The 25,939-nt window shown below is 35.8% G+C and overlaps 1 protein-coding gene and 1 pseudogene across 3 annotated transcripts in view; one reads left to right on the forward strand and one right to left on the reverse strand.

Annotated features, from left to right (window-relative positions):
- SHISA6 (shisa family member 6) overlaps positions 1-25,939 on the forward strand; it is a 522,224-nt gene that overhangs the window by 489,041 nt on the left and 7,244 nt on the right. For all 3 annotated transcript variants that reach the window (XM_036756084.1, XM_036756083.1, XM_036756085.1), the window contains one exon: positions 25,034-25,186. In XM_036756084.1, coding sequence (XP_036611979.1) covers positions 25,034-25,186 — 153 coding nt within the window. The remainder of the gene's footprint in view (positions 1-25,033; positions 25,187-25,939) is intronic.
- Positions 15,796-16,463, reverse strand: LOC118845948 (annotated as a pseudogene).

Genomic DNA, 25,939 nt, shown 5'->3' on the forward strand with positions numbered 1-25,939 from the left:
ATATTGCCCCTTCCTACCTCTTCAGACTTCTTACCTGTTATTTCCTTGTACTTATTCCAACCTTTGCTGTTCTTTTCACATGAAACTCCATCACTTGACTCAAAGCATTTTCACTGACTGTCCCACATGCCTGCAATGTTCTCCCTTCTCTCCATCTCCTGGCTTCCCTGGCTTCCTTCAATTCTCAGCTAAAATCCCTTCAACAAGGGATATTTCTTGATCTACCTCAATTCTAATGCCTTTTATTTGTAGTTCTCTCTAATTTATCCTATCTTTATCTTATTTGTACAAAGATTGTCTGACCCATTAGTTTGTGAGCTTCTTGAAAGCATGGACCATGATTTGCCTTTATTTAGCACAATTCCTGGCACATGGTAGGTGCTTGATAAAATCATGTTGACTTGACTCAACAAAATAGAGATCTTAAATAATCCAGTCTTATAAAAAGATATCAAACTAGCTTTAAAGGAACTACCAAAATAGAGGGAGAGGGAGACTATTGGATTCACATGGATTCTGATGGATTCACAAGAGAATTTTATCCTTCAAAAAAAACAATACTACAATGCTACAATAGTAACAATACTACAAAATTATTTACAAAAATTGAGAAAGAAAACATTCCACTAGACTTTTTTATGAAAGAAATATGGTACTAATACCTAAGCGAGCAAAGGAGAACTATGGGCCAATATTATCATTGAATATCAATTCAAAAACTTTAAATTAAATCCTTGTCAGACTACAGCAACTTATAACAAAAGAAAACCCATTCATTATAAACAAGTTCAATTTATAACAGGAATGCAGGGATGGCTCAACATTCGGAAAACAATCAATAATGTTTTTAAAAAATCCAAAATCATATGATTATCTCAATAAATGCAGAAAAAGCTTTGGATGAATATAACATTCATTCATGCTAAAAACTCACAAAGTATAGGTATAGGAGGACATTTTTTAACATAATAAAATTTGTCTGTTTAAAATCAAAAGCAAGCATCTTATGAAATGGGGACACACCAGAACCTTTCCTATCAAATATAAAAGTAAAGCAAAAATGCCTTCTCTCCACACTATTATTTAATATTGTTCTGGAAATGCTAGCAATAACAATAAAAGAAGAGAAAGAAACTAAAGGTATAAAAACAGGTAAAGTGGAAGCAAAACTATCTATTTGCTGATTATATGGTGGTCTACATAGAAAATCTTAGAGAATAAGCAAAGATACTAATTGAGACAATTAATAGCTTATGAAAAGACACAAGCTACAAAATCAACAACATTTCTATAAAATAATAAAATCCAAAAAATGCATTAACAGAAAGGTAAATCCCATTTAATGTAATTACAAATAAATAAAATATGTAGAGGAATCAATTGAAGGACACAAATAACTTGTACAGATTCAATTACAAAAGAAAGAACAACTGTGGGAGGTACACAGGAATAGAAATATTTTCACTTTCAGCTTTTTTTTTTTGATTTGTTGATCAATACTGATGATTTGTCTCTTTTTTCCTTTGTTTTTTCTTGTAAAATATAGTTATCCTGTTACATGTCTCTCTGAGAGGAGGAGAGAGACACTGGGAGAAATTCTGGTGATATATAATACAAAAGATAAAATTATTTTTAAAAGAATAGTTAGTAAAGATATGTATCAGTAACAGGTCATATCTGACTAGTTTCATTTCTTTTTTTAATAAAGTGAGTGAACTGGTTTATCAAATGGATTCTATAAATATCATTTACCTAGATTTGAGCAACGCATTTGACAAAATCTTTGCTTTGCCTGTGGATAAGACAGAGAAGTGTGATCAAGGCAATAAAGTTAGTTGAATTTGCAACCTGATTGAATAGCTGTATCCAATAGTAGTTATTAATTATTTAAGGTCAATGTAGAAGTTGATTCATTGAGTAATGACCCAGTAACCTGTGCTTGGCTTTGTGCTGTTAATATTTTTAATGAGAGAATGACATGTGGCAGATCCATCAAAAATGCAAAGGATACAAAGCTAAGATAGAGAACTAGCTCATTGGACAGCAGAGCAAAGAACCCTATGCTCTGGTAGTTCTGCAAATTACATGGCATTAGGCTCCAACAAAACAGGAAATTGTGCTAGCTTCTGTATGTGGACAGTGTCTCAATATATACATACTCTAGGATTCTGATTCCTCAGGTAAAATAAGACTTCCCTCAGCCTCAAACATTATCCCTCCTTCCCCTACCCCATTTTACTCTCAGATTTAGTATTTTAATATCCCCTCTTCCCTCAACAATTTCCCATAGCCTAAGGTTTCTTGAGAATGTCAGTCTCTACTTGACAATTGTGGACAATGAGACTGATGGGCAAAGTGATTTGTCAAAGCTCATACAATGTGCCAAGAGTAGGAAGAGCCTGAACCTCAAGCTAGCGATTATACTATGGTGGTTGAGCAAAAAGAAAAGCAAAAACAAACAAACAATCAAAAACAAAAATGAGAACTCACTGCAGCAAAGGAATGTAGCTCTTGCGATCCTGGTTACCTGGGCCACTTTTCCCTGCTGTGTTAATGTTTCTGGTTTTGTTTTGTGTGTGTGTGTGTGTGTGTGTGTGTGTGTGTGTGTGTGTGTGAGAGAGAGAGAGAGAGAGAGAGAGAGACAGAGAGACAGAGAGAGAGAGAGAGAGAGAGAGAGACAGAGAGAGAGACAGAGACAGAGAGACAGAGAGAGAGAGACACAGAGAGAGAGAGACACAGAGACACAGAGACAGAGACAGAGAGAGATACATCATTAGGAGATAAATTTTGCACCCTGGACTTAAAAGCAAAGCACAGCATTGATGCACTGATAGTCATATCCTTGACAACACCTTTCAAGCACTAACCTTTTTCTTTCAGGTTTCTCTACATCAGAAGCCACAGGACTTGTAATTAGTCATTGAAAGAACCCTATAATTTGCCTATTATTTCTTCTGAAGGGTTTCCTGATGCACATAGCAACCTAGCAACCTCTAGGCTTTTGAAAGACCTCACTCTGTGTTATGAAACTAGTTAGAACTTTGTCTAATTTGCTATTTATTGTTGTTATTTCAACCAGACTTGTGATTTCATGAGTACAGGGAACTCATAGTGAGGAACTTCCTTTTCCAATGCAGGTCTACACCTTCTCTGCAACAGATAGTTTTGGAGGGCTGCCTGGGGCACTGAGAGGTTAAGTGACTTCCTGAGGATTCTTATGTGTTAGAAGAGAGACAATGGAATATACTCTGGAGCTACTATGCCAATTCCCATTCAAACTAATGAGATAGGTCCCCAGAGCATAGCCTCTCAGGGCTCTATGGATATCCCTAGGGAGTTGGGAAGTATCTTCTAACACTTATGACTCCCTATCGAGTGTGCTTCCTCCCAAGATCATCAGTTGAGAATTAATTTTGTCAGTTATCTTTATGTAGCTTAAAGTGGTATAGTAAGAATGGTTGGTACAAAACATCCCCACAAAAATCTGTGACCTCCTCTCAAAGTAGTACATACAGAGTCCAGGGGAAAGTGGTCTCAAGCTTAGATAAAATGTATGGCAAAGGGTAGTCATAGCTCTTGATGGCTGAAAGTCCTTTTCTCCCCCATACTCAAGAAGTTCCCTTTATGTATAGTCTTTGCTGGGCTCTTTGTAGAACTTCATCCAGTCTGTCCTTGATTCCCAGAGCAGGTACTGCTACTAGCCACTGCTTTGGAGAACAATGCCCAAATCCTCTGGAGCATTTGAGGGTAACAAAGTCCTATTCTAGCCAAAGTGGGAGTGGAGGGGAGACCAAAACCAAATCTGAAGTGTATGCTTGTCCCTCTTACTCCAAGGAGAGAGTGAAAGTATAGCTGCTTTACAATAGCCACCTGGAAGACTCAGTAAGCCCAGGCTCAAGTCTTCTTTTTGCTTGCGTAGAACAAAGATTATGTCATACCAAATTCCTATAAAGTCCCCATTCCCCTTCCCCCACCCAACCAGTCTCCTGGCACTGCTTGGTTCCATTTGCTTTTACAGCAATAAAGCTCCTCCTGAGAAACCAGTCTAGCTCTCAGGTGATTTTTACCCTTCGAACTCACTATCTTGCTCCAGTTCTACCAACAGTGTACAAATATGCCACAGCCCCCTCCAACATCTGTCATTTAGGATTTGTGTTAGCTTTGTAAATCGGACCTTACAGAAGTAACCTCAGAGCTGCTTTAATTTGCTTTTCTTCAATTTTAGATTTTACAGTATTTTTTCATATAGCTCTAGATAGCTAGGCTCTTTTTTTGCTAGAGAAGGGCCTGTTCATATCCTTTGACCTTTTGCCAATCATGAAATGACTCCACTTCTTACAATTGTGAATCATTTCTGTGTATATCTTGAGAATAATATCAGAGAAACTTGTTACAATTTTTCCCCAGTTAACCAACTATTCCAGGGCTTTTAAAACTTTTTCCCATCAGGACACCTTTTCTCCTTGCAGCTTTCATTTGCATTGCATGGCTTGAGAACATGCACAGTGCAAAGTGAGGTTGTGGTGTGTTCAGAACCAAAGCTACAATGAAGTTGCAGGATTCAACAGGGGCAAAAGCTTCCAGAAACCTCAGATTCATTATGCATTTGATTTTGAATTAATTTTTGGTCATTGTGCATTCAGAAACCTTTTACTGTTGCCAAATTTTTTATGACCCATGTGGGATCTTGACCCATAGTTTAAGAAGTGCTGATTCCCATTCTAATCTTATTTATATGGTATTTGTTTGTGTGAAAACATTTTAAAATTTTTGTGCAATCATGTGTTTATTTTATCTTCTGTGAGCCTTTCTGTCTCATTTAGTCATGAATTCTTCCTCTATCCATAGATCTGAAAGATAATTTCTTTATCATTCTTCTAATTTGTTTATATGTTGACCTTTTGTAGATAGGTCACTTTTTCATTGGCTCATATCTTGGCATATAGCATGAGGTGTTGGTCAAAACTTAATTTCTGTCAGATGGCTTTCCATTTTTTCTAGGAAGTTTTGTCAAATAATGAGTCCTTAACTCAATAATTAAGGTCTTTGGCTTTATCAAACATTAGGCTAATAGATCTTTTTTTTTTTTTTGGTGTCTTGTACACCTAACTTGTTCCACTGATTGATCTCTATTTCTTAACAAGTACCAAAAATATTTTGATGATCACTACTTTGTAACACAATTTGAGATCTTGGCACTGTTAGGGCCTCTTCTTTTTCACTTTTTTATTTCATTATTTCTCTTGAGATTCCTGATCTTTTTTTTTTTCTCCAGATGAACTACTTTTTTTTCTCTAGTTCTATAGAGTAATTTATGTGGCATTTGATAAGTTAAAATAATTTAGGTAGTATTGTCATTTTTATTATATTGATCCTGGGGTTGGGAACCTGCAGCTTCAAGGCCACATGTGGCCTTCCAGGTCCTTGGGTGTGGCCTTTTGACTGAGCCCAAGTTTTACAGTACAAATCCTTTTACTAAGGGGATTTGTTCTATGAAGTTTGGATTCAGTCAAAGGGCCACCCTTGAGGCCCTAAAGGGCTACATGTGGTCACCAAGCCACAGTTTCCCACCCCCAGATTAGTCTAACTTATTAGCAATTCATATTCATCCAATTATTTAAGTCTGTTTTTATTTCCCCAAAAAGTATTTTTTGTTTTTTTTATATAGTTTTTATATACATCTTGAAAGGTAAACAACCAACTCCTTCACGCATTCTTTAGTTATTTTCAGTGGAATTTCTCCTTTGATCTTTTCCTACTGGGTTTTATTTTTTTTTTCAGAAATGCTGATGATTTCTATAAATGTATTTCATATTCTACAACTTTGCTGAAGTGATTGTTTCAATCAAGTTTGGTCAACTCTCTAAGATTCTCTAAGTATACCATCATATCATCTTCAAAAACTCATCATTTTGTTTCTTCTTTGCCTATGCTTATTCTCTCAACTTCTTTATCTTACCTTCTAGCTAGAGCTGGTATTTTTAGCACCATGGTAAAAAGAAGTGGTGACAGTGGCCATCCTTGCTTCACCCTTGATCTAACTGAAAGGACTCTAGTCTATCTCTGTTACAAATAGTGCTGTCTCTTGCTTTTAAATAAGTGATTTTTTTTGGCAACACTTTATTCTGTGTCCAGAGATATAATCATATGATGTCTGTGGTTCCCATTACTAGTATGGTCAATTATGTTTATAGTCTTCTTGATACTGACCAGTCCTACTTTCCTGGTACAAATACAACCTGGTCATAGTTTATAATCTTTGTGATGTGTTGCTGCAGACTCCTTGCTAATATTGTATTGAATTTTTAAAACAACTTTAGATATTGGTCTATAGTTTCTTTCTGTTCTGACTATCCCTGGTTTAGTTGTCAAGACTTATTTTTTGTCATAGAAACTCTCTGTGACAATAGATCACTTCTTTTAGGAGTCCTACCAAATTCTTTTTATGATACGAATATGGTGCTGATACCTAAAACACAAAGAGCAAAAACAGAAACAAAATTATAGACCAATTTCCCTAAAGAATACTGGTGCAAAAGTTTTAAACAAAATATTAGCAAAGAGATTACAGCAACTTATCATGAGGATAATACACTTTGACCAAGTGAGATTTATACCAGGAATGCAGAGATGGTTCAATATTAGGAAAACTATCAGCATAATTGATCATATTAATAACAAAATTAACAGAAATCATATGATCCTCTCAATAGATGCGGAAAAAGCTTTGGACAAAATACAATACCATTCCTATTAAAAACACCAGAGAACAAGGAATAAATGGATTTTTCCTTAAAATGATAAGTAGCATCTATCTAAATCCATCGGCAAGCATTATACTGTACTAGCAAGGCAATAATCACAACATTGATGGTAATTGTGAATATTCCTGTGTAGTTCTGTGTTGCAAAACATAAGAGAGTCCCCATATAGAAGGGAGAAGAAGAGAAACATTTATTCAGACACCAAAGAACCAAATCCGAAAACCAATAAGTCCGACCCATCCAAGCAGCAGCCAACTCCCAAAACCAGTAATCCCAGCATAACAGCAAAGAATTTAAAACACAATATCAGAGCATGGAGCCTCACCATCCAATTAGCCTTCACCCCTGCTGGGGTCTTCCCAAAAACACACTCACAGCACAACTAGCACACCTCCTCTCTCTCTCTCTCTCTCTCTCTCTCTCTCTCTCTCTCTCTCTCTCACCTCTAATTCCTCTGAGCATTTCCTGCTCTACCCTTTCCTGTTCTTCTCATTCAGCAAGCTCCTCTGACCACATGTGACTTGGGCTTCCTGTGACATAAGCAGGTCACTAGGGCCTATTACTGGGTGGGAAAGATCTTCAATCTTACATTACCATTACATATATGTCATAGGGATAAGCTAGAAGCATTCCCAATGAGATGGGGGGTAAAACAAGGATGTCCATTATCACTAGTGTCATTCAATATTGTACTAGAAATGTTAGCTTTAGCAATAAGAGAAGAAAAAGAAACTGAAGGAACTAGAATAAGCAATGAAGAAACAAAGCTAACACTCTTAGCAGATTATATATACATATATATATATATATATATATATATATATATATATATATATAAATGATGGTATAGTTAGAGAATCTTAGAGAATCAACTAAAAAACTACTTGAAATAATTAACAACTTTAGCAAAGTTGCAGGATATAAAATAAACCCACATAAATCATTGCTACTTCTGTGTATTACTAACAAAGCGCAACAGCAAGAGATAAAAAGAGAAATTCCACTTAAAGGAACTGTAGCCAAAATATTTGGGAATCTACCTGTCAAGACAAACCCACGAACTATATGAACACAATTACAAAACACTTCTCACACAAATAAAGTCAGATCTAAATAACTGGAAACATATCAGTTGCTCATGGGTAGGCTGAGCTAACACAATAAAAATGACAATTCCACCTAAACTAATTTATTTGTTTAGTGCCATACCAATCAAACTACCAAAAAATGATTTTATAGAGCTAGGAACAAATAATAACAAAATTCATCTGGAAGAACAAAAGTTCAAGAATATCAAGGGAATTAATGAAAAGAAATGCAAGGGATGCGTGTTGGCAACCAAAAATGGGCTCCTTAGCACTTAGTCAACAAGTGCCCTTGACTAGTTTGGCTTTTTCCCCTGAACTGAATGCTGTTTGTATGTTGGACTGGAGTAAGCTTGTCGGCCCCTTCACCTTGCTTCCCTTGCTTAAGCTGATGGAAAGAACCTGTGCTTTCCCGGTCAACCCCTTCACCTTGCTTAAGCTGATGGAAAGAACCTGTGCTTTCCTGGTCAACCCCTTCACCTTGCTTAAGCAGATTGAAAGAACCTGTGCTTTCCCCAGCGTACCTTACACCCCCGCAGAAGCCGGATGATTAAAAGCAGCTCCCGTTGGAGCCAGAGGCTGCTACAGCCACAGCCACAGCCACAGCCACAGCCACAGCTACAGCTGAAGCAGGAACTGCCAGTAGCAGAGCTGACCTACGGGAGGAAGCTGAACAAGGACTTCAGGCCAGTGGGAAATCTTTTTACAATAGAGGGGGAAGCATAATTTTGCTTTACACAATCATGCTTCTCTGTAGCCTCCTGGTTACTCTTTCAAGGCGTACTTATTGGGCCTGGAAGCTTTTGATCAATATATCAAAATGGGGTTGCTGGTTCATGGGTTGGTTACTGTGGAGCCTAAATATATGTTTTGATTCTTCTGCCTTCTACTTTGAGAGTTTCTTATATCCGGCGGTTCCGAACCTTTCAGACATATATATGATCCTCTTTGAGATTATAAACTCTGCCCTCCTAATACAGGATGGTGGCCTACCTCTACCAGATCTAAAACTGTGCTATAAAGCAGCAATCATCAAAACTATTTGGTACTGACTAAGAAATAGAGTGGTAGCTTAGGTACACAAGACAAAGTAGTCAATGACCATAGTAACCTACTTTTTGATAAAGGTTCTGGGATAAAAACCTCACTATTTGACAAAAACTGCTAGGAAAACTGTAAAACAGGATGACAGAAACTAGGCATAGATCAATATCTTTCAACATATGCCAAGATAAAGTCAAAATGGGTATATGCTTTAGACATAAAGGGTGATACCATATGCAAATTAGGTGAGCAAGGAATAGTTTACCTATCAGATCAATGGCAAAGGAAAGCATTTATGACCAAACAAGAGATAAGAGGACATTAGGAAATGCAAAATGGATAATTTGATTACATTAAATTAAAAAGTTTTTGCACAAACAAAGCCAATGCAACCAAGATTTGAAAGCTGGGAAACAATTTTTACAGTCAGTGTCCCTGATAAAGGCTTCACTTTTAAACTATGGGGTGTTCCTAAAGTCTGGACACATAGGCAAAAATGCATATTTTCAAGAAATGAAATAAAATAAATTTTCAACAGCATTTTATTTAATTGGAATATTAACAAATACCATCTTCAATGTGATTTCCATCATTTGTGATGCAAATGTTGATGTGCTTTGCAAGATTCACATGAATTCAATGAAATAACTCCATATTGTCACTCTGCATTCAATCAAGTGTGTTGCATCTGTGATTTTCATTGAGTATACCTTCTCCTTTAGTATTCCCCAGAAAAAAGAAGTCAAGGGGGGTAAGGTCTGTTAATATTCCAAATATTTCAAAATATGTGTTTTTGCCTATGTGTCCAGACCTTATGGACACCCTGTATATAAAGAACCTAATCAAATTTATAAGAATACAAGTCATTCCCCAACTGAAAAATGGCCAAAGGATATGAACAGGCAGTTTTCAGAGGAAGAAATTAAAGCTATCTATAGTGATATTAAAAAAAAACACTCTAAATCACTATAGATTAGAGAAATGCCAATTAAAATAACTCTGAGGTACCACCTCACACCTATCAGATTGTAAATGTTGGAGAAGATGTGGGAAAACTAACAGTAATACATTGTTGGTATTGTGAACTGATCCAACCATTCTGGAGACTAACCTGGAACTATGCCCAAAGGGCTATAAAACTATGATTGAGCAATACCACTACTAGGTCTGTATCACAAAGAGACCATCAACATGGATAAAGGACCCACATGTGCAATAATATTTATAACAGCTCTTTTTGTGGTGGCAAAGAATTGGAAATTGAGGGGATGCCCATCAATTGGGGAATGGCTGAACAAGTTGTGGTACATATGATGAGCAGGCAGACTTCAGAAAAATGTAGATTTACTTGAACTGTTGCTAACTGAAGTGAGCAGAACCAGGAGAACATTGTACATAGTAAAAGCAACAGTGTGCAATGACCAACTTTGATTAACTTAGCTCTTCTCAGCAATACAATGATGTAAGAGTATTCCAAAAGACTCATGATGGAAAATGCTATCCATATCCAGAGAAAGACATATGGAGTCTGAATGCAGGTAGAAGCATACTATTTTCTTTTTTTCTATTGTTTATGTTTTTTCTTTCTTGTGGTTTTCCCCTTTTGTTCTGATTCTGCTTTCACAACATGACTAATGCAGGGAAACTGTATGATAGAAAATAGGCATAGATCAACATCTTTCACCATATGCCAATATAAGGTCAAAATGGATACATGATTTAGACATAAAGGGTGATACTATAGGCAAATTAGGAGAGCAAGGAATAGTTTACCTGTCAGATTTATGGAGAAGGGAAAAATTTATGACCAACAAGAGAAAGAGAACATTATGAAATATATAGAGAATTGAGTGAAATTTAGAATCACATAAATAATTCCCCAATAGAGGAAGAAATTAAAACTATCTATAGTCAAATGAAAAAAATGCTCTAAATCACTATTGATTAGAGAAATGCCAATTAAAACAACTCTGAGGTACCACTTCACACCTATCAGATTGGCTAATATGACAAAACAGGAAAATAATCAATGTTGGGGAAGATGTGGGAAAATTGGAACACTAATGCATTGTTGGCAGAGCTGTGAACTGATCCAACCATTCTGCAGAGCAACCTGGAACTATGCTCAAAGGACTATAAAACTGTGTATACCATTCAATCCTGCAATATCACTTCTAGATCAGTAACCTGACATCATAAAAATGAGAAAAGGACCTACATATACATAAATATTTATAGCAGCTCTTTTTGTGGTAGCTAATAACTGGAAATTGAGGGGATGCCCAACAATTTGGGAATGGCTGAACAAATTGTGGAATATCAATGTAATGGAATACTATTGTGCTATAAGAAATGACGAGCAGGTGGATTTCAGAAAAACCTGGAAAGACTTACATGAACTGTTGCTGACTAAAGCAAGCAGAACCAGGAGAACATTGTACACAGTCACAGCGACATTGTGTGATGACCAATTTTGATAGACTTAGCTCCTCTCAGCAATATAATGATCTAAGACAATTCCAAAAGATTCATGTTGGAAAATGCTATACACATCCAGAAAAAGAACTATGGCATCTGAATGCAGATTGAAGCATGCTGTTTCTCTTTCTCTCTCTCTCTCTCTCTCTCTCTCTCACTCCCTTCTCTCTCTCTCTCTCTCTCTCTCTCTCTCTCTCTCCCCTCCTCCTCCTCCTCCTCCTCTTCCTCCTCCTCCTCCTCCTTCTTCTTTCTTGTGGTTATTCCCTTTGGTTCTGATTCTTCTTTACAATATGACTAATGTAGAAATAAGTTTAATATGACTGTACACATATAGCCTATATCAGATTGCATGCCATCTTGGGAAGGCAGAAAATTTAGAACTTAAAATCTTATAAAAGTGAATATTGAAAACTAAAAATAAATAAAGAAAAAGGAAAAAAACTCCTTAAATTAAAAAAAAAGAAATACTAGACCTAGATATATAAGCTTATATCATAAAGAAATTAGAGGAATAAGGAAGAAATTGCCCTTAAGGGGATTAAGAGAAGAGGTCACAATAAGACAAGTGATATAAAGGATCACAAAAGATCAAGTGGACAATTCTGATTACATAAAACTGAAGTTTTTGTGCAAATAAAATTAATGCAGTTAAAGCTAGAAGGGAAACACTTAAATGGGTAAAGTGAGGCATTAAATAGGGAGGTGTATGCTCAACAAAAAATACTTTCCACTATGATAAAAGATGTTCAGTGTGGAATACAAATTAAAGAGAGAATCCCTATAGATGGTGAAGTCCTCCAGATATTCCCATTGGTGTGTGATTAAATCAAGCTCCAAGATATTTCAGAGCCTCCTAAATAAGTGGTAACAAAGAACATTTCAATTACTGAGAAACCACAGTGAGGATCACATAAGATATAGAAACAATCACTATTCTGGACTGGATAGCATTGAAAGCTTAATTCTAAAAGGCAAAAAATATAGGACTACAACCACGAAGTAAGAATAACTTACTCAGCAAAACTGAATATAATCCTCCAAGGAAAAAAATGATTTTCAATTAATAGAGGACTTCCAAGCAATTCTGATGAAACAAGCAGAGGTGAATAGGAATTTTGGAATATAAACACAGGAGTTGAGAGAAACAAAAAGGTTGAACAATCAGAAGAGATAAGGATAAATTGCATACATTCTAATAGGGGGACATGATACCAGGTCTCTTCAGAACCACAGTATCATTAGGAGGTATAAAGGGAATCAAATGAGACAGAGGGACTGAGTGGTTTTGTTATGTTTTGATGATGTTGAAAGATGGAAGAAAATGGAAGGGAGAAAAGTAATACATTGGGTACAGTAGGAAGAAAAGAGGGACATAGGATAGGAGAACTTATATAATCCCTTAATCTTACATCTCACATAATCATGGAGCACAAGTAGAAGTGTATACAAACATGAGAGGAGTGGGGAGAGTGGGCATGAATTAGACTCACTTTATCTGAATTGGTCAAGAATGTAGAATATGCAGAATATAATCACACATGCAAAGAGTTTGATTTAGAAATACATTCAAAAGGGAAATAGAAAAAGGAAGAGGGGAAAAGAGGGAATAAAGAAAAGGCTGGTAGATGTGGGAAGTTATTAGTCATGACAGAAACAAAGCTTAAACTTGAATGAAAGATCATGAAGAGTTGGTTAAAATGAAAGAAAGGATCAGAAGCTATATTAAAGAGAAAATTGGAGACAGGGAAAGAATAGGATAGAGAGAAATACATAATCAATGATCATAATTGTGAATATGAATAGATCAAGCTCACCCATAAAATAGAAGAGGATTAACAGAATGGATTAGACATAGAACCCAAACATTATGTCTGCAAGAAAAACACTTTAAACATAAAAGCTCATACAGACTTGAAACAAAGAAGTGGAATAAAATCTGTGATGCTAGAGTTGAACTCACAAAAAGAGGGGTGAGTAATCCTGATTTCAGACAAGGCAATAGAAAAAAATAGACTTGATTAAAAGAGATAAGAAGGGAAACTATATTTTACTAAAAACACCATAGACCACTCATTTCAGTATTTAATATATATACACCAAATGGCATAGCAGGCATGCGCAATTTGTGGCCTGACAAAGGATTTTGGATGGCTTGTAAAAAATGTAGAGGATGCTTTCCTCTACATTTTTCTTGGGTCACCCAAAATCTTTTGGCAGACTGCAGGTTGTGCGGGCCTGGTATAGCATCTAAATGTCTAAAGGAAAAGCTAAAAAGATACCAGAATCATGTCCAACCCTTTGTGACCCCATTTGGAGTTTTCTTGGCAAAGATATTGGAGTGGCTTGCCATTTTCTTCTCCAGCTGATTTTACAGATGAGAAAACTGAGGCAAACAGGATTAAGTGACTTGCCCAGGGTTACACAGCTAATAAGTATCTGAGGCTGGATTTGAACTTGAGTCTTCCTGACTCCAGGCCAAGCACTTCATCCACTGCACTACCTAACTGCACAGAAGTATAATAGTGGGAGGCTGAGGGGGAGGGGTGGAGAGATCCATTAATTTAAATGTTTTAACCCAGACAAATCTAAACAAAAATAATCAAGAAAGTAAGTAGTTAAGGACAGAACTATACTTTTTAGAAAAGTTAGATATGGTAGATCCTTGGTAATTATGGAATGAAATTAGAAAGGAGTATACATACTTAGCTGTATTTAGTACCTTTACAAAAACTAACCATGTTGTATGCTATACAAACTGCACAGACAAATACAAAGCAGCAATATCAAACATCTTTAGTGACTATGATAAAATAAAATTTATATTAAATGACTTCTAAAGTAATTATTTAAAAGCAAATGTAGACCAAATCTTAAAGAATGAGCAAGCCATAGAAAAAATATATAATTGCAGTAAAATAATGACAACACTAAAACAATCAAAAAATTTGTGATGCATTCAACATTATCCTTAGTGGAAAATATATATCTGTAGACACTTTTCTCAATAAGAGAAAGAAAGAACAGATCAATGAATTGGGCATACTAAAAAATATATAGAAAAACAACATTTTAAAAAATCTCAATTAAATGTCAAAAAAGAAATACTGAAAATCAAGGAAGATCTTAATAAAATTGAAAGCTTCCCCCCCACCACCACAAAAAAAAATTAACAAATACAACCAGAATCTTTTTCCTAAAAAAAGATAAATTTTTACCTAACTTAATTTTTTCAAAAAGAGGAAATCTAAACCATATTAAAAAGTAAAAAGGGATAATTGAAATAAATGAACAAACCAAAAAGATGTTAGCCCAAATATATGCCAACAAAACTGGCAAATTAAATGTAATATTTGAAGTTAAAAAAGAAATCTCTGGAACTAGATGTATCCATAAGCAAATTATGTTAAATGTAAAAAAACAATTAATTCAAATATCAATAAACTGATTGAAAAAGTATCAAAAGAAGTGATCTTTTCATTTGCTTTAATTTTCTAATTTTTATTTTTTCCTTCACAACAGTGATTTTATTAAATTAAATGCTTTATAAAACGTTGCAGATGTCATAATTGAACACAACAATTTACAAAACTATATTAACTGTTGCAGTTTGCTAAGCATGTTTGTAAAGGAAAGGAAATGCCAAAACCCTGTGAGAGTTGTTCTGTTTCATCTTAGGAGAACAAAGGAAGTTTTGTTTCTCAAACATTTTAAATCAGGCAAATAAAACAAGTCAATAATTTTCCCCCTCTTAAGAGCTGCATCAGTAGAAATATTCTGGTAAATATAAACTAGACTGTTTATATACTCGAAATACCACAAGTTAGATTTTGTCAAATGCAATGAAGGAGATGCAGCTTCAAGGTTGGTGGGTTTTGGTCATTTAATTTATAAAATGTCAAACTAGCTATTTGAGGCACAGTGTCTTTACTCTGAAATAAGCAGTCTTTTTTGCAATGCATTTTTAAAATCCTCTTTCTCTGCCTTAGGACAAACCAATGTTTGTTAGGTGCACACCCACATGCCCTTGTTGCAAACTGCTTTTGTTGACAAGATATGAAGGCTTTCAAAGAGGTATGGGTTAAGGCTGTATTATTGAATGGTACTGGTAAATACTACACTTTTTTTTGGTCATGTTTCCAATTTAGTGATTCTGCTGCCCTGGAATCAGACAGAAACAAGGACAACATTATTAAGATTTTTTACTGTGATCTACTAGCAACTGAGCTTCCCAATTTTAACCCCTTGGCAACAAGAACCAAGTTCCCCATTGCATTAGCACCTAAGTGTCAAGTGGTTAAATAACCAGAACAAAGAAACTGCACTTTTGGTTGTAGCATTTAGCAAAACTGAAAGGAAAGAAAGTTGTGCTACATGTTGAAGGGACTGTGGGCAACAGAAAAAGACAATGAGGAGAAGATGAAATGTCACATGAAGTCTACAAAGTCTGGCACATATCGTCCATCATAGCTACCAGTCAGCAAGATCATCTTCCATTGTTGCTTGTAATCTCCTCTAGGAACCACACCTTTCTTCTTTTTGGCTTTGCTTTGCTTTTCTTGTTTCTGTTTTTCACTGCATAGCACTGTCAATAAATCTGTAATCTTTTTCAAGTTATTAATTTCCAATGAAATACACACAGCTCAAACTAATGCTTCCAAGAAACTGGCAAAATATAGAGATTTTTCATATGTGTAGGAACTTGCCAAACTCTCTGAAATCATCTCTTGAAGAGAGGTTCATGGCATTTATACCACAGATTTTGTTGTTATACCAAAGGTTTCATTTGCTAATTCAAAGTCTGCCTCTTCCTGTAATTTCTTTAGCCATCTGCTCATTGTTCTTCTGGTGTAAGCTTCAGGCTCTTCCAACCTTTTCTTAATTTCTTCTTGTCTGTTCTTCTGTTGCCCTTCTTTCTCTTTAATTTTCTCTATTTTCTTCTTTTCTGAAACTTTCATTTCTCTCTCTCCTCTTTTTTTCCTTCATCACTGTCATTGTTCCAGTTTTCTTTGATGACGTCATCTTCTGCACTGGTTCCTCCACCCGGAATGTGTCCGTGTCCCCAGAAATCCAAGTACCCGGCCACCACCACCATCTCAGACTGTGTGTCTAGTTTTTATTGTTTTCACTTAATAGTATTTTTTCCAATTTTCTGATTACATGCAAAGGTAGTTTTCAACATTCACTTTTATAAGATTTTCTAGTTCCCCAAAAGAAGGCAAACACTCTAATATAGGCTATACATGTACACATTAAACCCATTTCCATGTTAGTCATGTTGTGAAAGAAGAATCAGAACAAAAGGGGGAAACCACAAGAAAAAAACCATAAACAATGAAAAAAGAAAATAGTATGCTTCTACTTGCATTCAGACTCCATATTTCTTTCTCTGGATGTGGATAGCATTTTCCGTCATGAGTCTTTTGGAATACTCTTACATCATTGTATTGCTGAGAAGAGCTAAGTTAATCAAAGTTGGTCATTGCACACTGTTGCTTTTACTATGTACAATGTTCTCCTGGTTCTGTTAACTTCAGTCAGTATCAGTTCATGTAAATCCAGGTTTTTCTGAAATCTGCCTGCTCATCATATATACCACAACTTGTTCAGCCATTCCCCAATTGATGGGCATCCCCTCAATTTCCAATTCTTTGCCACCACAAAAAGAGCTGTTATAAATATTTTTGCACATGTAGGTCCTTTATCCACTTTGATGGTCTCTTTGTAATACAGACCTAATAGTGGCATTGCTGGATCAAAGGGTATGCACAGTTTTATAGCCCTTTGGGCATAGTTCCAGGTTACTCTTCAGAATGGTTGGATCAGTTCACAATACCAACAATGCATTACTGTTAGAGTTTTCCCACGTCTTCTGGTACCTCAGAGTTGTTCTAATTGGCGTTTCTCTAATCTATAGTGATTTAGAGAATTTTTTCATATGACTATAGATAGCTTTAATTTCTTCCTCTGAAAACTGCCTGTTCATATCCTTTGACCATTTATCAGTGGGGGAATGACTTGTATTCTTATAAATTTGATTCAGTTCTCTGTACAGTTTAGAAATGAAGCCTTTATCAGAGACACTGGCTGTAAAAATTATTTCCCAGTTTTCAAATCTTGGTTGCATTGGCTTTGTTTGTGCAAAAACTTTTTAATTTAATGTAATCAAAATTATTCATTTTGCATTTCCTAATGTTCTCTATCACTTGTTTGGTCATAAATTCTTCCCTTTGCCATTGATCTGACAGGTAAACTATTCCTTGCTCTCCTATTTTGCTTATGGTATCATCCTTTATGTCCAAAGCTTGTACCCATTTTGACTTTATCTTGGCATCCTGTTTTCCAGTTTTCCCAGCAGTTTTTGTCAAATACTGAGTTCTTATCCCAGAACCTTTATCAAAAAAAAGGTTACTATGGTCATTGACTACTTTGTCTTGTGTACCTAAGCTACCACTCTATTTCTTAGTCAGTACCAAATAGTTTTGATGATTGCTGCTTTATAATACAGTTTTAGATTTGGTACAGCTAGGTCATCATCCCTTGCAATTTCTTTTCATTAATTCCCTTGATATTCTTGAACTTTTGTTCTTCCAGATGAATTTTGTCATTATTTTTTCCTATCTCCATAAAATAATTTTTTTGGTAGTTTGATTGGTATGGCACTAAACAAATAAATCAGTTTATGTGGAATTGTCATTTTTATTATATTAGCTAGGCCTACCCATGAGCAATTGATATGTTTCCAATTATTCAGATCTGACTTTATTTGTGTGAACAGTGTTTTGTAATTGTGTTCATATAGTTTGTGGGTTTGTCTTGACAAGTAGATTCCCAAATTTTTTATAGTGGCTACAGTTTCTTTAAGTGGAATTCCTCTTTCTATCTCTTGCTGTTGGGCTTTGTTAGTAATATATAGAAATACCAATGATTTATGTGGGTTTATTTTATATCCTGCAACTTTGCTAAAGTTGTTAAGTATTTCAAGTAGTTTTTTAGTAGATTCTCTAAGATTCTGTAAGTACACCATCATATATATCAAAGAGTGGTGGCTTTGTTTCCTCATTGCTTATTCTAATTCCTTCAATTTCTTTTTCTTCCCTTATTGCTAAAGCTAAAATTTCTAGTACAATATTGAATAACCATGGTGATAATGGACATACTTGTTTCACACCTCATTTACTGGGAATGCTTCTAGCTTATCCCCATTACATATAATGCTTGTTGATGAATTTAGATAGATGCTACTTATGATATTTCTACTAATGTTGTTATTGATATGGTCAATTATGCTGATAGTTTTCTTAATATTGAACCATCTCTGTATTCCTGATATAAATCCCACCTGGTCATAGTGTATTATCCTCATGATCAGTTGCTGTAATCTCTTTGTTAATATTTTATTTAAAAATTTTTGCATCAATATTCATTAGGGAAATTTTCTTTCTCTGTTTTTGTTCTACCTGGTTTAGTATCAGCACCATATTTGTATCATAGAAAGAATTTGACAAGATCCCGCCTATTTTTCCAAATATTTTATATAGTATTGGAGTTAATTGTTCTTTAAATATTTGTTAGAATTCACTTGTTAGTCCATCTGGCCTTGGATATTTTTTTCTTAGGGAATTCACTGATGTCTTGTTCAAGTTCCTTTATTGAAATGGTGTTATTTAAGTATTTTATTTGCTCTTCTGTTAATCTGAGCAATTTATTGTTTGTAAATATTCAGCCATTTCACTTAGATTGTCAGATTTATTGGCATACAGTTGGGCATAATAGCTCCTAATTATTGTTTTAATTTTCTCTTCATTGCTGGAGAATTCACCCTTTTCATTTTTGAAACTGGTAATTTGGTTTTTTTAATCAAATTAACCAAAGGTTTATCTATTTTATGGGTTTTTTTTCCATAAAACCAGCACTTAGTTTTATTTATTAGTTCAATAGTTTTCTTAATTTCAATTTTATTAATCTCTCCTTTGATTTTCAGAATTTCTAATTTGGAATTTAATTGAGGATTTTTAATTTGTTCTTTTTCTAGCTTTGTTAGCTTCATGCCTAATTCATTGATCTCCCCTTTCTCTATTTTATTCATGTAAGCATTTAGAGATGTAAAATTTCCCCTAAGAACTGCTTTGGCTGCATCCCATGAGTTATGGTATATTGTCTCATTGTCATTTTTGGGGGGTGAAGTTATTGTTTCTATGATTTTTTTAGGACTAGATTATTTAGTTCCCAATTGATTTTTAGTTTATCTTTCCATGGTTCTTTATTACATGTAATATTTATTTCATCTTCATCTGCAAATGATGCATTTAATATTTCTGCCTTTCTACATTGGATTGTGATGTTTTTATGCCCTAATGAACGGTCAGTTTTTGTGTAGGTGCCATGTATTGCTGAGGAAAAAAAGGTATATTTCTTTCTATCCCCATTCAATTTTCTCTAAGGGTCTACCATATCTAACTTTTTAAAAATTCTATTCCCCTCCTTAACTTCTTTCTTGTTTATTTTGTGGTTAGATTTATCTAGTTTTGAGAGGGGGAGGTTGAGGTGCCCCACTAGTATCGTTTTGCTGTCTATTTCTTCCTGTAACTCACTTAACTTCTCTAAGTATTTCGATGCTATACCACTTGGTGCATATATGTTTAATATTGATATTACTTCATTGTCTATGGTACCTTTTAGCAGGATGTAGTTTCCTTCCTTATCTCTCTTAATTAGATCTATTTTTGCTTTTGCTTTGTCTGAGATCAGGACTACTACTCTTTATTTTTGTACTTCAGCTGAAGCATATTATATACTGCTCCAGTCTTTTACCTTTACTCTGTGTGTATCTCTCTGTTTCAAATGTGTTTCTTGTAAACAACATATTGTAGCATTATGGTTTTTAATTGACTCTGCTATCCACTTCTGTCTTATGGGAGAGTTCATCTCATTCATATTAATGGTTATAATTTCTGTGTCTTTCTCTCTATCCTGTTCCCCCCTACCCCAATTAAGCTTTTCTCTGTCCTCTCTCCCTTTCCCTCCTCACTAGTATTTTGCTTCTGACCACCACCTCCCTCAGTCTGCCTTCCTTCTGTCAATCCCTCCCTTTTCCTTCCATTTTCCCCTACTGCTTCTTCCTTCCTTCCTATCTACCCCCTCCTTTTTCTTTCCCCTTTCTTCTCCTACTTCCTGTAGGGTAACTTAGATTTCTATACCTAACTGAGTGTGTATGTTATTCCCTCTTTGAGCCAAATCTGATGAGAATAAGGTTGAAACAATTCCCTCTAATGTAATAGGTCTTTGTGCTTCTTCATGTGATATAATTTGCCCTTTCTTGCCTCCTTCTTTCCTTTTCTTCCCATACAATCCCTTTTTTGCACCTCTTAATTTTATACCCACACCCTCTGTCTATTTATACCCCTTTTAAATGTCATACTAAAGATACAGTTCTCAAGAGTTACAAGTATCATCTTCCCCTGTAGGAATGTAAACAGTTTAATTTTATTGAATATTATGTTTTTTTTCTTTTCTATTTTTCTTTTTGTGTTTCTCTTGAGTCTTTTATTTGAAGATCAAATTTTCTGTTCAGCTCTGGTTTTTTCATCAAGAAAATTTGGAAGTCCCCTATTTCATTGAATGTCTACCTCCTGAAAGACTATGTTCAGTTTTTCTGGGTAGTTAATTCTTGCTTGTAATCCAAGATCCTTTGCTGTCCCAGAATATCATATTCCAAGCCCTCTAATCCTTTAATGTAGAAGCTGCTAGGTCCTGCATAATCCTAACTATGGTTCCATGATATTTAAATTGTTTCTTTCTTTCTGCCTCCGGTATTTCTCCTTGGCCTGATAGTTCTGGAATTTGGCTACAATATTCCATGGAGTCTTAATTTTGGTATCTCTTTCAGGAGGTGATCAGTGGATTCTTCCAATGACTATTTTATCCTCTATTTAGGACCTCAGGGTAGTTTTTTTATATATATAATTTCTTGAAAAATACTGTCCAGCCTCTTTTTTTGATCATGGTTTACCAATGGTAGACCAATAATTCCTAAATTATCTCTCCTGGATCTATTTTCCAGGTGAGATGTTTTTCCAATCCAATCAGGTATTTTATGTTTTCTTCTATTTTGTCATTCTTTTGATTTTGTTTGACTGATTCTTAATGTCCCATAGAGTCATTAGCTTCCACTTTCCCAATTCTAATTTTTAAGGAATTGTTTTCTTTGGTTAACTTTTGTACCTCCTTTTCCATTGGGCCTATTCTTCTTTTTAAGGAGTTTTTTTCTTCAGTCCATTTTTGTCCTTCCTTTTCCAAGCTGTTAACTCTCTCTTGCATGCCTCTCATTTCTTTTCCCAATTTTTCTTCTACCTCTCTGATTTGATTTTTTAAATCCCTCTTGAGCTTTTCCAAGAAGGCTTTTTGGGCTTGAAACCAATTCTCCTTTGAGGTTTTGGGTATAGGTATATTGCCAATGTTGTTGTCTTCTGATTTTGTGTTTCGATCTTCCCTGTACTCATAGAAATAGTCTATGGTCAGTGTTCTTTTTGGCTTCTTGCTCATCTTGTTTGCCTATTTCCTGGCTTTTAAAGTTGACCTCTGCTTCTGGGGAATAGTGGGCTCTGTCCTTAGCTTCTTGTGCTGGTGGCCAAGAGCCTGGTCACTGGCTTTGTGTGCTGGGGCCTCAGGTGCTGCCAGCTGGAGGCTGTAGGTGTCTGGCAGCTTACCTGGTGCTGAGCTGGGGTTCTAGTGGTGGTGTCTAGCATGTGCTAAGGCCAGGTGGAGTTTTTCTGCATTTCCCTGGGGCCACACTGAAGCATATGGAGGATACATGGCTTCCTGGTGCTGTGCTAAAGCCCAGGATGGTCTGCTGCTGGAGGATACCCATCTGGGGCTGCACCAGCACCTGTGGTGGTTTTCTGAGCTGGAGTCTGTTGTTTCCCTTGGCTATGCTAAGGCATGTGGTGTTCCTGGTGTTGTTGCTTGCTTCCTCCACCTCCCTGGGGCTCAGGCTCTCCTGCTGGTTTGCTTAGGTGGGGCTTGTTGCTGGCTTGCTGGAATGCTTCCTGTCCTTAAAATATGCTCCCTTTTTACCCAAGTGAGATAGATCTTTCTTGCCAATCCTTTAAGTTTCCCCAGTTAAAAGACCGCTCTACCCCATCTTTCTGCTGGCTCCACTGTTACAGGGTTTTTCCTGGGGCACTATTTTCTGGGTTTTTTAGAGGTCAATAAGGGAGAGTGACAATGACTTACTGCTTACTCCTGCCATCTTGGTTCCCAGAAGTGAAATCATAGTATTTCTTGGGGGCTTATTGTGGTACATAGTGTGAGATCATTGTCTAAACCTAATATCTGCTGGACTACTTTCCAGTGTTCCTGGCAAGTTTTGCCCAATACTGTGTCCTTACTCCTGTATTTAGGGTCTTTGAGTTTATCAAAGTTTATGTTACTATATTAATTTACATCTGTATGCTGTATACTCAGTCTGTTCTATTATTCTGCTTTTTAACCAGTAGCAAATAATTTTAATGATTATTGCATTGTAGTAGAGTTTAATATCTCATATTGCTAATTCCCTTTTTTCTCATTTTTCATTGTTTTCTTTGGGAATCTTGACGTTTGTTCCCCAGATGAATTTTATTACTTTTCGTGCTCTTTAAAGTAATCTTTTAGATGTTTAATTGGTATGACACTGAATAGGTAAATTAATTTAGTTGTATTTTATTATTATTATTACATTGTGTAATAGCAAGCAAAGTGGGACTTTTCGTTTTGCTCTTTTTTCTTTTGGAGTTCTAGTTCTTCTCAGCACCAAAGTAATCAAGTGCCTTTGATTGAGACTTGTCTTTGTTTCCATTCAGAGTTTTTGATGATCTACTTAAGTCACAAGAAAGCCTAAGTCACATGAGTTTGAGTCACATGGTTGTGATGCCCTCTGACCCTGAAAAGTGTATATATACTCTGAGGTTAGCATTTTGCTTTGGGGTCTCGCTCATTGGAAGAGCATTCCTGTGATTTCACCATATAAGACTCTGGGTAGCCATTAAGGAGCCCCCTGGCTTTGAAAACCCAGATATTGGTGCTTCTCTCTCTGATAACTATGTATGTATTGCTATGGACAGATGGTTAAAAGCCCTGTCTGCTAATTTGTGTTATTTACTCTGTTTATATAATTTTTACTTGTAATTTCTGTTTGTGTTTTCTCTGAAGTTCAAGGTGTTGACTTTTTCCCCTGAACTAAGTGAATAATATATGTATGACTAATTAAAATGAGATTATAAATCCCTTAAAGTTGCTTTCCATAGAAAAGCAGATCAAAGGACCTGTGCTAGCAGCCCTCCTGTGTGCTGGTATTGTTGGTCTTGTTTGTCTTATACCTCCACAGCAGCTGCTAGCAGCATTGTTGTTACACATTGGTATGGCCAAATGATGAACTATTGAAATCTCTTTATTTTTCCCCCTAAATACTTACCATGACCACTGCAAGATAAGATGTTCAAGTGTCTCTCTCATGAAATGATGTTTCTTGTTGCTTTTGGACACATAATATGATCAACTCCACTAACTCCTTTAAGTGCAGTTTTAAAGTATTATATCAATATCAGTTACTGTTATTTCAGAAGGACAAAGATAAGTATATGACAATAAATGTTTAAGATCTACCTCTCTGGAAAAAATGTATACACAACACACTTTTAATTTTAATTTCCATTATTAACATTTTCTATAACTGACTCCAGAACCTCCTTGGATAAGTATCTCCCCTGGTTTGGAGTTGAATACATTAAAACATTGTCACCTTCAGGCCCAGGGAATCTTAGAATTGTACCCTGAGAGAATGAGTTGGTGAGACCAATTGGATGTTTGTATTTTTTGGTCACACCACCACCACCCACCTATCTCTTTCCCTATCCCTTCTCCAAGTGTATAAGAGAAATGAAAGGTGGTTTTGGATGAGGTATTTGAAAAAAATGGCTTTAATATTTATTTCACTGTGACTGCTTATTGACATATGCATAAAAAATGCTTGCCTTACGTAATGGAGAAAAAGAAGTCATGAGAGGCAGCTGTGATGAAATGGAGACTATTGACTAAACTAGAAGTCAAGAGAACTGGTTTCCATTTCTGTTTGTGCCCTTAACTAAGTACAAGAGCATCCATCTAGAGTTAGGAGGCCCTCAGGTGTCATCTGGTTCAAACCCCTCATTTACAGAGGAGAAAAATGGAAGCTCAGCTAGGTTAAGTGACTTGCCCAAGGCTGCATAGAAACTAAGCATTAGAGAAAAACTACTGAGCAAGTCAATATCTCTCTGAGCCTTCATTTCTTCATCTGTAAAATAAGATTGTTGGACTAGCAGTAAATGGTCTCTATTGCCCCTTCCAACACTGACATTCTATGAATTTTATGAAAAAAACTTACATGAGGGGTTGACTTAGGATCCCCGGTGGAGGGAGATAGATTAAGCTAGATTCCAGTGTTATTCAAACTGAAGTCTTTCCTCACTGAACAACAACAGTGTCCTTTTGGACCAAAACAGTGGAAAGAATGCACCCTGGGGTTATTGATAACTGAAATTCATCCTGCATGGGAGGTGGGGATAGGAGAATTCTTGATCTACAAAGTTCCCTGCCAAAGTAGTAGCAGGAATGTTTTAATGGTTCCCTTGTCCTTCTTTCTTTCAGAAAAGCCACGGATGAACAATATCCTGACATCAGCCACAGAGCCCTACGATCTTTCTTTCTCTCGATCCTTCCAGAACTTGGCTCACCTCCCCCCATCCTATGAATCTGCAGTTAAGACCAACCCCAGCAAATACTCATCTTTGAAGAGGCTAAGTAGGTGTTGTTTCCTTTGGTTGCGCTTCAGTCTCAGATTGCAGCTAGATTTCCTTTTCTTTACAAGGATATGAGAACCTGTCCCATCTCTTTCTCCCAAGCATATAGAAAAAGGATGAGGATGGAGGAGAAAGGCAGTGTGGTTTAGTACAGTGATGTCAAACTCAAAACACAAGGATATCTGTGGGATGCACATTGACAGATTCAAAATGTAATATTATCTATATTTTATTTATTTTGTTAATTATTTCCCAATTACTTTTTAATTCAGTTGGGGCTGCACTTGGGAATGTTGTAGCTATGTGTTTAACATCTCTGGCTTAGCACTCATACTTTTGTGTTGTTTTTTTTTTCTTTTTTAAACCTAGATCTGTGAACTCTATTTCAATATAATTGATTCCTTTGTAATTCTTTGCATTTTATCTCATGCATTTAAAAGCATTATTCTGAGAAGAGATCCATGGGATTCACCTAATAGACTAAATGCATCTGTGGCACACAAGAAAATGTTAAAAACCCCTGTTTTAATGGACGTTATGTTAGATTTGGAGAAAAATGACCTGGTTCTCAGATCAAGCTCTTTCTCTTGCTAGCCCTGTGACCTTGAAAAATTAATTAATTTTTCTAGACTCAAGTTTCTCCATCTGTAAAATAAGCAGATTAAACTAGATGATTTTTGGGTCCCTTCCAACTCAAAAATTCTACAATTTCTATATCCTCTTATGGACTCATTGCTAAGCTCACTTATCAACA

Source organism: Trichosurus vulpecula, chromosome 4 (assembly GCF_011100635.1).
Source record: "Trichosurus vulpecula isolate mTriVul1 chromosome 4, mTriVul1.pri, whole genome shotgun sequence".
Lineage (NCBI taxonomy): Eukaryota > Metazoa > Chordata > Mammalia > Diprotodontia > Phalangeridae > Trichosurus > Trichosurus vulpecula.